The sequence below is a fragment of the Spodoptera frugiperda genome, chromosome 9, assembly GCF_023101765.2.
Source record: "Spodoptera frugiperda isolate SF20-4 chromosome 9, AGI-APGP_CSIRO_Sfru_2.0, whole genome shotgun sequence".
Classification (NCBI taxonomy): Eukaryota; Metazoa; Arthropoda; class Insecta; order Lepidoptera; family Noctuidae; genus Spodoptera; species Spodoptera frugiperda.
This window is the reverse complement of record NC_064220.1, coordinates 3,667,186-3,681,907: the sequence shown is the minus strand read 5'-3', so window position 1 is coordinate 3,681,907 and position 14,722 is coordinate 3,667,186. Positions and strand designations below refer to the sequence as shown.

Below are 14,722 nucleotides of genomic sequence, written 5' to 3'. Positions count from 1 at the left end.
TTACTAAATGCGACCATTATAGAACGAACGTTTTACCTATGTACGTAAAATATGTTAATTTTAGTTCTAGGGGTGGATTTAGTAATTTAGGTTCTCAGTTTGGACCTAGAATGGTTTGATAGTGACTTGATAGAAATCGGTCTTTAGGTAAGAAACTATATTTATGATAGAAATCGGTCTTTACCTAAGTAAGAAACTATATCTGTTATACTTAAATATGATAGATTTTCTAACTTTAAACCAAAAAGCATCTGGTCAAAAACCTATTAAGTGCACCTACCATAAGGTAGATGACTCATTTTTATTTTAATGTCCGTCTTATACATTATTTGTAAACATTAGACAAGTAGTAGTGGAGCGCCTGGGGGTTTTCACCTCGGATTAGAGTTACAGTGAATGAATTAATATGATCGATGTGGGATATTGTTTTTCAAACTATAAATTGCAATGTTTACCCAAATTTTTTTTGTGCACTCCATTTTTTTATTGTTTAAACAAATTATTATAAAAAATTAATGTTTGACCATATATTTTCACTTTAAACAGTATTTTTTTTTATTTGTATGTTAAATCTTACCTGAGTAGACATATAGGAACATTTTTCAAAGATACCTGTGTATAAAAATAGCAGTATCTCGAACAGGTAGAAAAACGTGGAGGGGAGAGCGGAGCGACAGCTGCTATGTACAATGGAACTTCTTGGCCAGTTTAATTATAAATGAAACGCACTTTATTGTGTACATTGAAAAAAATACGGTAATTAATTATGACTAATGAAAAGAAAAAAAAATATTTGTACAAAATCTGTTTACTTAAATATATAACATGGTTGTCTACATCAAATATTTTCTTCTACTTCATCTATCTGTATAATAGGTGAAGTATAGGAACAACTATTTCCGCTGCACTGTAAACATGATACACTGCAGTATAAACTACACTCGCGAGCAACCAAATCGACTCAACCTACATGTGCGCATTCGAAGATGTTTTCTTAAAAATATACTGAATTTCTTTTAAAAACCGATATACCATTAGAAAGCTTACAACTTCAGCTTTATATTGGTACCATTATTATAAAAATTGTATCAGTACTTTTTAAAATATTTAACTTAATTCAGCGGACTAGAGTATTTGCTCACTACGACTCCAACAAGGTATAACACAAACTACCCCTATAAAACCTCCACATTAAGGTTAACTTTATCTGTGGCTTATCGAAAGTTGATCGTACACATCTCCGCAAAAACGCTTCATTTTATTTCCAAAAATTTTGGATACGACACCAGAAGAAGCCGCTCAAGTCGTTGCTCTACTGGAACAAGGACTAAGTCAGCGAAGAGTTGCTGCTCATCTGAGTTTGAGCCAATCTGCAGTATCAAGAGGGTACAGGTAGTATCAAGATACTAGTGCCTTCAATCGAAGACCAAGAATAAGCCGCCACCGGTCCACCTCGGAGAGAGACGACCGTTTTATTATTTCAACTTCACTACGAAATCGTCACTTAACCGGTGTCGATGTTCAACAGGAACTCAGAAGAGTTCGAAGAGTGGCTGTCAGCGAGTGGACAGTACGGAGACGGTTGGAGGAAGCCAACCTCACCCCTAAACGGCCTACCACAGGCCCGAAATTGACGACCCGCCATCGGCAAGCGCGCATTCAATTTGCCCGAGAACTTACGACCTAAACACTCAATGTGTTTAGGTCGTAAATAAAACTGCTGAGTGTAAAATTTTAAGTTCAGTTTTAATGCAAAAATATTTCTGAGATATGTATAACCTTAGCTACGATTTTCATGACAGCAGCATGAAGTCTGAAATTTTAATAGGTTCGTTGTAGACATGTAGATTATATGATTACTTATTTGTTCTTTAAAAGTGCTTTGCCACCGTAGATGTGCTATGCTAAGTTGCTGTGGATTCGTTTGGCTTTCACCAATCATATTTATTGGTACACATAACACAGCATTAGTGAAAACGAACTCAGCTAAGCAATGTTTTTTATGTGGAAAAATGCATGCTATGGGTGTGTGCTATAGTCCCTACTATCGATATATCGCTGAGCTGCGCATCTTCCTCACACAGCTTAATAGCTTAGAATCAGTGGAAACAGTCACATAGTTTCATAGTTTAGCTATTACATCTTCGTAGCATAACTGCATAGTACCATAAAGGTTTAAAAAGCTTGATATTAAATAACATTACCAAATTAACATCACAAATCAAACTAACAACAATACGACAAAATACTAAAAGCACAATCAGAATATACTACCTAGTTCTCTCAGACAATATTGTTAGCCAAAGTGTAGTTCACGACGAAAGTACTAGATTTTCGCGCAAATAAAGTCTGAAACATGTACTGGACTATAAAGACGAGTAAATGGGCCAAACGGGGCATTGAACTCGGAACTCGTGAGTCAGCAAACATAACTTAGGGTTTGTGCACACGAGGGAGATTTTGACAGTCTGATTTGACGCAACTGCAATACTTAGTTCTCTTTGTGAGTTATACATATAGTTTATCACGGATCTTTTATTACAAAGAGAGAGTGAGAGAGTGGAAAACACACTGCCACGCGACACCGCTCCTGTTTCTATAGTTGTTGTAAGAACCAACTACGGGAATACGCATTTGACAAAGATCGGATAGCAGCGTGCTCTGCTAAACGTAAGCCTCTTACACTATGATTTTCAATCCACCTACCAAGCGTGAAGATTTAAGGCAGTTCTGCTTATGTAGGATAGCCTATAAGTAACCACTGCTGACCAAAGGCCTCTTCTAACACGGAGAAGGTTTAAGCATTAATCACCACGCTTGCTCAATGCGAGTTGGCAATTTCAAACTTATAATTAGAAATTATAAGTCAAGGTTTCCTTCACAGTTTGTCAGTGGTGACTCTAACTCGAGAAAAGTCACATTGGTACTTGTTGCCAGTAGGTTTCAAACCTGCACCGTCATGCATGAGAAGCGAGCGTCTTAAACCTCCGGACCACCACGACATTTTAATTAATTGACAAAAAAGTAACCAATGATTTTTTTTCTTTAGCAGATAAAAGTATCTAGTCTGCACTAGTCTTTATATATACTTTCATATACATTGGTAGGTATAGATAGGTTTGTGTGTACAACCAATTTGGCTCTAAAAGGAATGACATTCATACACTATGTTTTATTGTTGATAGTGACAAAATATATTGTATAGTAACTATGGAGTTTCTTATTCGTTCTTTTTTCATATGAATCTACACTTTAGAATGAGACAGACAGACACTTTTGTATTTGAATATTTATTTATTGACTATGAAAAGTGTCTTATTGGTTAAATTGAAATGTATAAATGATTCGACTTTGTTTTTATATTAGTACTATCATGAGACCTGAGATATAGAAGAATAACTAAAAATCACGGTTTACTCACGTCCTTTAATGGAGAAAAGCTCTACTAAGTTTTTAAACTGACATGGTCACTAACACTATTATTAGAACTTATTACAGGATATTTTGATTATCATAAATAAAAATTAATAAACATGGTAAATATCACGTAATAAGTTCTAATAATAAAGCTCTACTAGTTTCGAGTCACAGAAGGACTCTTCATGATGTGATTTCTAGTTGATTTGACTTTGATTTTAACATGTTAAAATGATTTTTAGTTGCTTTGTCTATGTACCAACAGTAGCTTCAGTAGCACATCTAGCAAAAATAGATCGGTTTTATAGACAGACATAAAAAGCAGTCGTTAAACATGTAGGTAGTTAATAATTTGAATTAGATACCACTGACTAACGGTGAAGGAAAACATCGTGAGAAAACTTGGGCTTATAATTTCTAATTATAAGTTTGAAATCGTGGTGATTAATACTCAAACCTTCTTCGTGCGAGAAGAGGCCTTTGGTCAGCAGTGGCTACTTATAGGCTGTTGATTATGGCGATGTGAGCCCATAGGCCAGCACTGGACTATCAGGAATTGATGGTAGAGTATTTTTAATGTTGGTCATATTACAAACTCGAAAATCTCAAATAATAATATGCATAAACGCGAGATAAGGTGTGTCCTATGAAGATGCATTTATTAACACGTCCAACCTCATTATAATCTTAATAATTTTATCCGTTCCTAGCACATTTAAATATAACCTTTATTACTTGAACGATAGACGAGTACTTCGACGCCAAAAGGAGATAATTTTTATTTTATTAATTAATTTGTCTTTATTTAAGTTTTAACACTTTGAATGCCACGGGGGTCACCGATGACCGACGTTAGCGGGGTAATTGCCTTCAACAGTTTTCAATTGGCAGTCAAAGACTTAAGTTATACTAAGTTGTATATATTTATTCATTACTTATTTAACTTTAAATTGGCATAGATTTCAGATATAGGAAGCAAATTATTATATTTCGTCCACAGACAACGGTCACCGATCTATTGATAAAAATGTATTGGGTTCACAAGTGATTAATATCAAATATATTAACATAAAACATATGATTTACGAAATAAATAAAATGTCAATAATATTTATCATTCACAACGTCTAGCGAATTCATTTATTATATTTTATTATTACTTAGTTTATGCAAAATGTTGTTTCCGTGTCAAGGTTGCATTAGCAGACTGGTTACATCATTGCGATATTCTAATCATATATGAAGATGTATAAACTATAAACATATAGTGCGACTTTGCTCATATCTAGCTATGGGGTAAGTAGATGAACCTACGTTTCCAAATAAATAAGAGCCATAATATTTGAAATTTGAAAAACTTACGAGTACTTTACTTTTGATTTTAATACTTTATCCAACCGCGTATTAAATCGTTCGTACCTATCTACGTTATGACATGTGAGAAGAGGCTTTGCTCAACAATGGCCACTTATATGCTGTTGATGATGATGACATATCTAGATTGCTTGAACTGCAGCATATACTAAAATTAGTCAGTCTGTTGTGTTCCATAGAGACATAGATTGCAGATGTCCAGTAATAAATGATTTTCTTTCTAATAATATTCTAATTGGTTTCGTATTGGTAACTATGACCCTAAATCATTACCTTTTTAAGTATTATAAAAAAATATGTCAATAATACGTTATCCATAAAAGGAAATCCAACCTTCAGAGCTAAACCTGAAATAAATAAAGTCTACTTAAAGATTGTGTTTCGAAAGCCGCCATTTTTCATTCGTTGACAATATTGTACAGTTAAGAAAGTAATCGTGTATGTGAGGCTTTAATACTCGTATCCATTAATTTCAAGTATTTATTGAATTTTGATGTTATAAAATAATAATTAACTGACATACTTCACAGCTTTCAAACTAATATAACGATAAACTTTACTAACCGCCGTGCTCAGAGTCATTTAATGGTTACTTAACCCAGTCTTTACCAATTGTTTTCAATACAAAATCGCTACTAAGTATTAGTTTAAGTACTCATTAAATGTCTCTGAGTGCGGCAGTGAGGCAGTCAGTTTGTCTGTTCGTTATTCCAAAACTGCTGCATCGACTTTGATGTAATTGAAACAAAATCAGAATCAACTAAATCATTTTTTCCAGTTAGACCGTACGGCGTTTGAAATTGACAAAAACCAAAACTGCAACCATTAATTAAATTAATAAAGTTATTAAAATACCAATTAATGATTAACGTGTAAAGGAAGCAATCACTTAACGAAATTGAGCAGATTAGAAAGAAATAAATACCAGAATAAGAATAATTCAATTTAACGCCACAATAAATAAAAAATAACAACCATTAAACCATATTCTTATTAAATAATAAAAAATAATTTTAAAAGCAATAAAATAAATTAAGTAATAAAAGTTATTAAACGGTTTTATTAAAATCGATTTCTGTGCCTTTTTTGTGTCTATCAAAAATAATTTGCATAAAGTGAAATATTAATTCAATTTTAATTTCGTACAAGGTTGTTTTAAAGTGGTAGAGCAAGATTTTATTTTTTTGTTCGATCGACCTGTCTATTTTTATCTACTAAGTGTAAATGTCTAAGTTCAAAAGGTTTAAGTATTTTACGAAGTCATTTTATTTTATTTTAAGTGAGCAAATTATTTCGAAGATGTATTGATTTGAAATATCGCGTGACATCACTTCTAGGTACATTTTATATGTAGAAATTACGTATTTAGTGGACTAAATACGTAATTTCGTAATTAATAACGTTTAGAATGGATTCTAAACTTTGATTCGTTTTATGTAAAAATATGTGTCTAGTATTTTTTCATTAACTGACTCACTAAATTGATTTTTATTTTCGTACCCCTTCGTCATCCCTATTGTATTAATCAGTCTCTTTTAATTAGCTACACAGACAAACAAATGTTTTGTATGTCTATGCTATGCTATGTAATGACATATCATATAATATAGGTTTCATAATACGTTTAACATTTTTCTAACTTACCCAGACAAGTTCGTTTGAAAGTCAAACTTGGATTAAATAATAAGTAACCTAGCTTCAAGCAAAATATCAGGTATCTGACTCGTCTTTATTTAGTATTTATTGTCTCTGTTGGTCGAGAGGTTATGTCAGTGGGTTCAGTGGTTCGATTACTGGGTCAGATAAAGTGATGTTTAGATAAATTAATGTTCTTGGTAGCGTGGAGTTAATCCGGCGCTGCAGAGTGCCTAGTGGGTTACCGGGGCTCCGGCTCGAAAAGCAGGAGTAGGAACAGGGTAATTTTTAGTCAGTAAGAGTCTGACACTCCCTCTCGCCTCGCTCAAGGCGGGAGAAACAACTGGATGATTTTCGCCCCTCAAAAAAAAAGCATGGAGTTAAGAATGTAGCTATGGTAATAAACCCCATTACATGGGACTTTACAGCATAGCTATAACTGACAAAAAAATGTTGTTACGTTGTAGCACTTCTGCTCACCTCTTCGTTGAATAAAAGGTGACATGTTACGTTATTTATAAGTAACTTATAACATATTTATAAGTTACCAGACAAGTACGTTTGAAAGTCGGCCTCCAATTAAGTTAAATACAAACATTTAGTGCCACTAAGTGTAATATAATTTCACAAAATAAACTTAATCTCACATAAATTCAGCGCTTACTTAAATAAAATGAAATGTCTTATTGGAAAGCTTAGTGTATTTATTTATTTGTATTTTGTATTTAGGTTTCTCTCAACAATTTTGTTTAAAGTGAATGCGAAAGGTTGGATAGGGGTTTTTCAATCAATACCCTTAGTATGAACTTGCTTTACGTTTAAAGTAATCGAAACTAGAGCGCGTTTGGCGCAATGATTGGTTGCTTTATTCGAGCTGGTCGAGGTTTTAAGGGTTGGACGCGTCTGGATGCAATTTGGCATGCTTATAGATAAATTAAAATCTTAAATGATGATCAATTTTTAGACTAATAAGTCGCTGGAAGAAGGAGAAGCACCTGGAGGTATTCCCTCCTTAAAAAAAATAATAAGTCGCTCGTTAGATAGAAGTTAAATGCTACAATTATATGTTTTGTTTTTTGGCAGTTTAATTGTGGACTAAATCAATTTATTCTTGGATTTTATTTAGAGTAGAGCAACCTTTTCTAAATGAATCCATTGTGAGTATGATCTAACTGTGATCTCCTAGTCACCTGCCAAACTTGGGGATTAGTAGAAACCCTGTCTAAAGAAGTCTTTATTCAGCTCTAGATTTGGCTGATGATAAAAACATGACTGTACTATAATATGTTACAGCATTTCTTTGCCAGTACACCATTGTTACCCGTTTAGGCTCCAACATAGTTTTCACAGCACATTGTAAACCATAAACAGATTTGTAAGGAAATTTTATCCCAAGAACCACACCACGTATCCCATAAATGGTGATTGTGAAACTGCAGCACCATTACAAGTGGTTAGAAAGCAATGGACGGATGACACGGCGATAGAGTCGCGGATCGCGGCGCGTGAGATTGTTGCAAATTGTTGGTTAATGATTATTACAATCTTGTGACTGGACGTGACTAGTTGGGATTTGAGATTGAAAAAGTGATGTGAAATTTGTGGTGTCGTTATTTTTGTTATAATTTGTTTTATATGACTAGCTAAGACTGTATAGCTTTTATGAGGAGGGATAATCATCCAATGCCTTGGTTTAGTGTCAGATTCTGACTGAAAACCACCCCGTTGCTATTCCTTGCTTTTCGAGCCGGAGCCCTGGTAACTCGCTAGGCAACTCTGGGTCTAGTAATAGGGCCTCCGGTAACCTCACTCACACAACAAAACACAACGCAAGTGTTGTTTCACGTCGGTATTCAGTGAGGCCGTGGTATCACTCCAGTCGATCCGGCCCATTCATGCCGAAGCATGGCTCTCCTACACTTAAAATGAATGTTACTTTTCATAAATACTTTCTCCTACTCAGAAATGGTATTAGTAAACCAGAATCGTTTATCTGTTTGTTTGTAAACATGAACTATACAAGTTCCTATACATCACGGAGACGGCACAAGGACGTTTTCAATCGAGCGGTCAATTTTCCAGCACGAGTAGTCATAGTACATAGTATGTATGTACTATGTACTATATATATACTGTTGTAATGACTGCCTCGTTGGTCGAGTGGTCGCAAGTGCGACTGCCGAACAAGGGGTCTCAGGTTCGATTCCCGGGTCGGGCAAAGTATTACTGGGCTTTTTTCGGTTTTCGAAAATTTCTCAGTAGTAGCACGGAGTCTGGAATTGTGCCCAGTATGTGGCAATAGGCTCACCCCCTATTACATGGGACTTATAACACAAATGGTGAAAAGTGGGTATACATTGTATAGCGGCATTACGTGTCGTAATGTGCACCTCTGCCTACCCCTTCGGGGATAAAAGGCGTGACGTTGCGTGCGTGTAATGTTATATATCCGTTTGCAGCTATAATTATATACAGGCATGGTTGAAACCACGTTCGATACGGTTGAACTACGAAAATATACCTTAACTGTGAAGATTTAAAGGGATTTTTTGACTGGTAAAATTTTTCTGATGTTTTGAATGAAATATTCAGTTACTTGTTTAGTTTCTGAATCTTGTCTCAATACTATCGCCTCATAAATTACTTCCGAATTCGAGGTCTTCAATACATTGGGTATAGCTGCTTCCGCGAGCTTTCACCCGCTCTGCTCGGTTCCTATTGATCGTAGCGTGATGTTTTATAGCGTATAACCTATAAGCGCTATCTAAAACAAAAATAATTATTCAATTCTGACCAGCAGTTCCTGAGATAAACACGTTCAAACAAACAAACTCTTCAGCTTTATTTATTAGTATAGATATAGATTTATAGTAAAATACATGTCAAAACGTGGGTAAACAAATACACCTCTACCTATCTCTAAAGGAAATATTAAGCGTCATATAATAAGCGTGATGTAATCTTTAAACAAAGTTCAGTCCTAATTTCACGTCCTCCTGACGCTACAAGCAATATTTTTAAACATACAACGCACTTACATAAGGTTATGTATTAAAATAATTTTGTTTACTTATCGTATAATCTTGTTCCCAGAAAAAAAAAACAAAAAAACTGGGAAATGCCTGAAAAGGTGATAAGCTATTGATTTCATTTAAAATACAAATTGTTGAAAAAAGTCATCATTCCAAATTCAGACAGACTGACAGATAAGTAATATAATTATAGTGTAGATAATAATTATTTTTTCCTTGGGATTACTGCCATGTATAAGGTCCTTAGGACCGCATTAATGCCTGTTTTAACCTTGGATTTACAAAACCCAGGCCAATTTTAATCCAATCATTCAACAAAAATTTGACCCAAAAAATCGTTAACCGCACAAAAATACACTTTGACCCAACGAAACAAAGTACATTTTTGTACGCGTACATAAATTCTTAAAACGTATTTCCAAGAATGTTCCCAATTTAATTAAGACGCAATTAACGCACGACACATTTTCTTTAATTAACAAAAATCACGAGCCAATGAAAGTGAAGGCAGCTAGGTACATAGACCGCACATCAACATACACCTTCCAAACCAAACCCTCAACCCAATTCCATCTTTATACTTCAGTAATACAGTTGAAAATCCCACAAAGTAAGGTGTATGTTGATCTGCGGTGTTCTAGCGTGTGACGAAAAAAAAAATGCGTTGAATACCACTTTCATTGAGTAATTAGAACTAGCCAGTTGTTCATTAATTCTCAGGCTTATGTACTTATGTCTATTGTTTAGGTAATCAGGTTCGAACCCAGACGATCTTTTAGATACATTACAATCACAATGGAATACACGCTTTGTGAAACACTAAATGTATGAAAAAGTAGATAATACTTGGTCGAGTGGTCTAAAAAGGAGGCTAGTTGTGCAAGAGGTTTTGAGAATTCCCAGGGTAAAGGAATAGGGTGGATGACTAATTTTTATTTTAGTGTCACATCTTGTAGATTATTCATTAAAATATGGAAATAGACAAAGAAAACGTTTTTAATAAAATACGGAAACCATAGTATTCGAAGAAAAAATGCATTTTGATTTAAACATATCCAGAAAACATGTGACGATAAAAGCTTAAGTCTTTTAGTTTACGTAGAATGTACCTAGAGGCGAATAACTTTACCAACAAACTATTGTTAGGAACTCGAGAACTTAGCACAGAATTGTGAGCAAATTAGCGTCAAGTCATAAAAATATGCTAAGAAAGAAACTCCCTCGGTAACTCGAAACTAATAGAGAACTTTTCTCAATATATTTACATGAGTAAACCGTTGTTTAATAATAGGTTTATGTCAATTTTAATAATAGATAATAGAACTATTATTGTTTTAAGTGAGTTAAAAGTTAATTTGCTGTGACGCCATTTGAAAAATGATAATTAACATGGTTGGATTAAAAAAACATGAATGACGATAAATACAATTAAGTACTTACGTTGTAACATAGTTTTTTCAACATTTATTTGCTCCTAGAGGCGAATAACTTTACCAACAAACTATTGTTAGGAACTCTCTCTTAACCTAGGTTAGAACTTAGCACAGAATTGTGAGCAAATTAGCGTCAAGTCATAAAAATATGCTAAAAAAGAAACTTCTGGAAACGAATGCAGCTCAAACAAAGAGTTTCTCAAGCTTTCCTTGCAAACAATAAAAATATGACGTTTACAACAGTTATTATATAATTTATTATAACATCCAGTATATGTAACGTCTTGTTAAATAATAATACTAGGTTTATGTCTGCGAATTTTAATAATAGATATAAACAATAGAACTATTATTGTTTTAAGTGAGTTATAATAATATGGTGGTGTTATTATTTGATGTGAATTTCGCCATAAAGTGAAAAATTATGCGATGTAATCTTGATATACCAAAAATACATGAAGAATTTTTTCTGTGTTAAAAAATTATGTTTATAAAATCATTGATTACCATATTTATTTATTTTGGTTGACGAAAAATTGTTTACACTATATACATTAGGTGAATAAATGGCTAGTGAAACATATAAACAATAGCAACAATTAATTATAGCTTAAGAATAATACAACAAGAAACAGAGGAAAATTATTAAATCATTCTATAGGTACATAACATAAAAGGAAAATAAGGTATTAGGATGTTAAAAAAATTATACATAAAAATAATGTCAATATTAAATTAAATTACACAGCGTTTTAAATCCATTACCAGGCACTTACCACCTAAGTACTTCATTTAAATTAACGTAGGAAGATAATTAGGTTTCAAGTAGACCTTACAAAATCTAGGCATCCTAATAAAATTAGCATATAGACACTAGATCTAGACATTAAATTCTAGGCACCCTACGCTTTTACACATTACCTAAGAATTTACGTAAATTACTTTAAAAGAAAATTCTAACCTCGTAATTTTACTCAGTTGCAGTAAAAATTGTGTAGAAACACGCTACGGTATTCTGTCTGCGTAGTTTTACGTAATTTATCCCCGTGTGTCCTTTAGTGTATCTGTTTTGTGTACTAAGTAAACTGAGATTGTTCGAACTACGTTTAGTGAATTGTGATGATTTGAAAGTGAAGAAAGTGATGTGCTCGGGTGTTGCATAAAATCTCAAGGAGCCATGGGACTGCATAAGCGGGGAAGTGAGTATCTTAGTGTTATTTTTTTCTTGAATTTTCTTTTGATTGTGGTTATTAAAGTAGGGATGGTGACGGGGTATGAAAATTAACAATCTAATTAGTCCGTTAGTTAAGTAATGAAAAAATATTACACACTTATTTTTTTACTTATTCAAATAACATAACAATACTTAGTTTATCGACATAAGGTGTTTGTTATGTGATTGTAATATTTTAGAATAGTTTGTGATACTCTCTTTTATCGGGTTAATTTTGGCATTTACAGAATCTTTTAAAAACTTTTTAACTTATATTGCCTTGATCCTTGATGATATGTTGAGTAAGACGAACTGGGTTGAACCCTAGACATTGATTAAATAAATATTCTTAGGCATAATACTCATCAGAACTGTGCAATCATTTTATTCTCCGAACACAATTCTCAGCCTTTGGAAGATAACATTGTATCTTTTACCCGACACAAAAACCGATACCAAACTAAAAACATAAAGTATCGATTTCGACAAACTTTCATAAGTCCTGGCCATCTTTTGAGAAAGTGTCGCTATCGGTACATGCGACGAAGTTATATTTAATATTGATTCTTCTTATGTCAGTGTTAACAGTTTACAAGTATATGTCAATGTTAAGGGTCGGTTCATATCTGACGGAACATGCATCGCGTAAAGCCAGAACAGACAAATGTATGAAAGCACAGACTGACATCGACATTGACATCGATAATGACATCTAACATTTATAATGATCTTGAATTATCGTTTTCGTCGCATCATTGTGAATTATGAAGAAACTAAATAAGTAAAGTTAATTCAGGGCAAAGTACAGCCAAGGAAGCATGAACATTTAATTGTTGATTCTCTTTTTGTTTTAGGTTAGTAATCATTTCTTTAGTTATGTTTTGTTTGAAAAACTAATTATTATATTTTACAAATAAAGCTCTTTTTGTTTTAGATGAATCACATTTTTGTTATTTGCTTGAAAAACCAATCCTAATCTTATATGTATAGAAAAACAATTGATCGTTCACACTCAACTGATGATACATCAGTACGACCGATGATACGCTCGACGTATTTTACATCAGATATGAACCGACCCTAACAGTTTACAACGTCTATGTTAATATTTAACAGTCCATTTAAGTCTATCTATAGACATATGTTTACTTTACACGTAGTAACGATCTTTAGCACTGAGCTACGAATTCTGTGCGCTCTGGATTTGATGAATGTGTTTTGTTTACGCGTAAATAGGAATCAGTTTCATGATTCATGTTCATAGCACATAACTATTTTATAATTTCTTTGTGCAAAATATAATATGTATACAACAAACGATCAGTAATGGCCGGCTGGTATGAACCAACCAATCAGAGGGCTGAACGCGCTCTCGTTTTATTTTTGTTCAACGTATTGCATACTCGTACTAAGGTTACTGATTGGCCGGCTCGAATAAACCAACCAATCAGCACCGAACGCACTCTCGTTTCGATTACTTTAAAACGTAAAGCAAACTCATACTAAGGGTATGAGTTTTGTATACACACACATACCTATCTGAACAATTCATCTGATTCATCAATGAGTAATCTAAAAACTCAACTCAAAATAAGGCCATTTTATAAGGCCACATTATGATACGATTTTAAGGAATGATTCAGTTTTATATGTGCCAGTCGTGAGGTCTCACCACAATTCACGTCATTATATCAGATTGGCTGTATTCATTCAGATGAAAGTAATTCACTCTTTCAGTAACAACTGATTCATGTTGTTATAATAATTATTTGTTTGTGTGTTGGGATATTTATTTATATTTAAGAGGTAAAGTGTTCATTTTTTGTAGGCTTTTCTGAGAAGGGGCTTGTAACGTCAGGTTTTTTATATTTATATTTGTTCTCCACGGACTCTTGGTCCGTGCCCTTGTCATACATTTTTAGGTCAGGTTAGAACTAAGGACAACGTATTTATGCTCTGAACAAAGAATAGATATTTGGTTATAATATTGACTAAATAAATAATGACTAATGCCTAAATATACATTTTTTTGAAGGTTTCGATACGTATATCGATCGATCATAGAACATCAAAGAAAAGAATGAGAACACTGCATTAAAACTTCATAAAAATGTCAAAGAAGTAAGTAAAAATTATGTAAAGCAAACCGTTGACAAGGCAGAATCTTTTAAACCAATTAAGTTACATCACTGGCCGGCGAACGCCGATGACAGTTCAACACCGCTTTCGAATTTCAAATGTAAGTGTCAAATAATGAAGTTTGCTGTCAAATTTTGCCGCGTAATGCTCCAAAATGGCTGCTCGTTGGATAAATTCGATTTTATCAATGGTACTTTATGTTTTCATCCGCGTTTTACTTCGATTCATCGAATATTGATAGTACTGGTACGCCTACGTTGATTTTTTGATGGTGGCGAAGTACCCATCGATTACATGGATATTTGATGAGTATTTAAATTACTAGGTATACACCTAGCTACATATGTACCTATCTTGTGTCAATAGGTAATTTACTTTAGGAAACAGAGAGTAAAGTTCCCTAAGAAAAGGAGGATCCTCCGACCAGGCGAGGTGATCATGCTTGGCGGGCTTTCTGCACAACTATACTTCGTTGGTAT

At 33.7% G+C, this 14,722-nt stretch overlaps 1 protein-coding gene across 4 annotated transcripts in view; it reads left to right on the top strand.

Annotated features, from left to right (window-relative positions):
- The window catches only part of LOC118271078 (protein Fe65 homolog), a 76,457-nt gene that overhangs the window by 26,823 nt on the left and 34,912 nt on the right, over nt 1-14,722 (top strand). For 2 of the 4 annotated variants that reach the window (XM_050695811.1, XM_050695812.1), the window contains exon 2: nt 11,870-12,090. The exons of the other annotated variants lie outside the window; for them this stretch is intronic. In XM_050695811.1, the coding sequence (XP_050551768.1) occupies nt 12,069-12,090 (22 nt within the window). In that variant the 5' untranslated portion in view covers nt 11,870-12,068. The remainder of the gene's footprint in view (nt 1-11,869; nt 12,091-14,722) is intronic. 4 annotated transcript variants of the gene reach the window in all.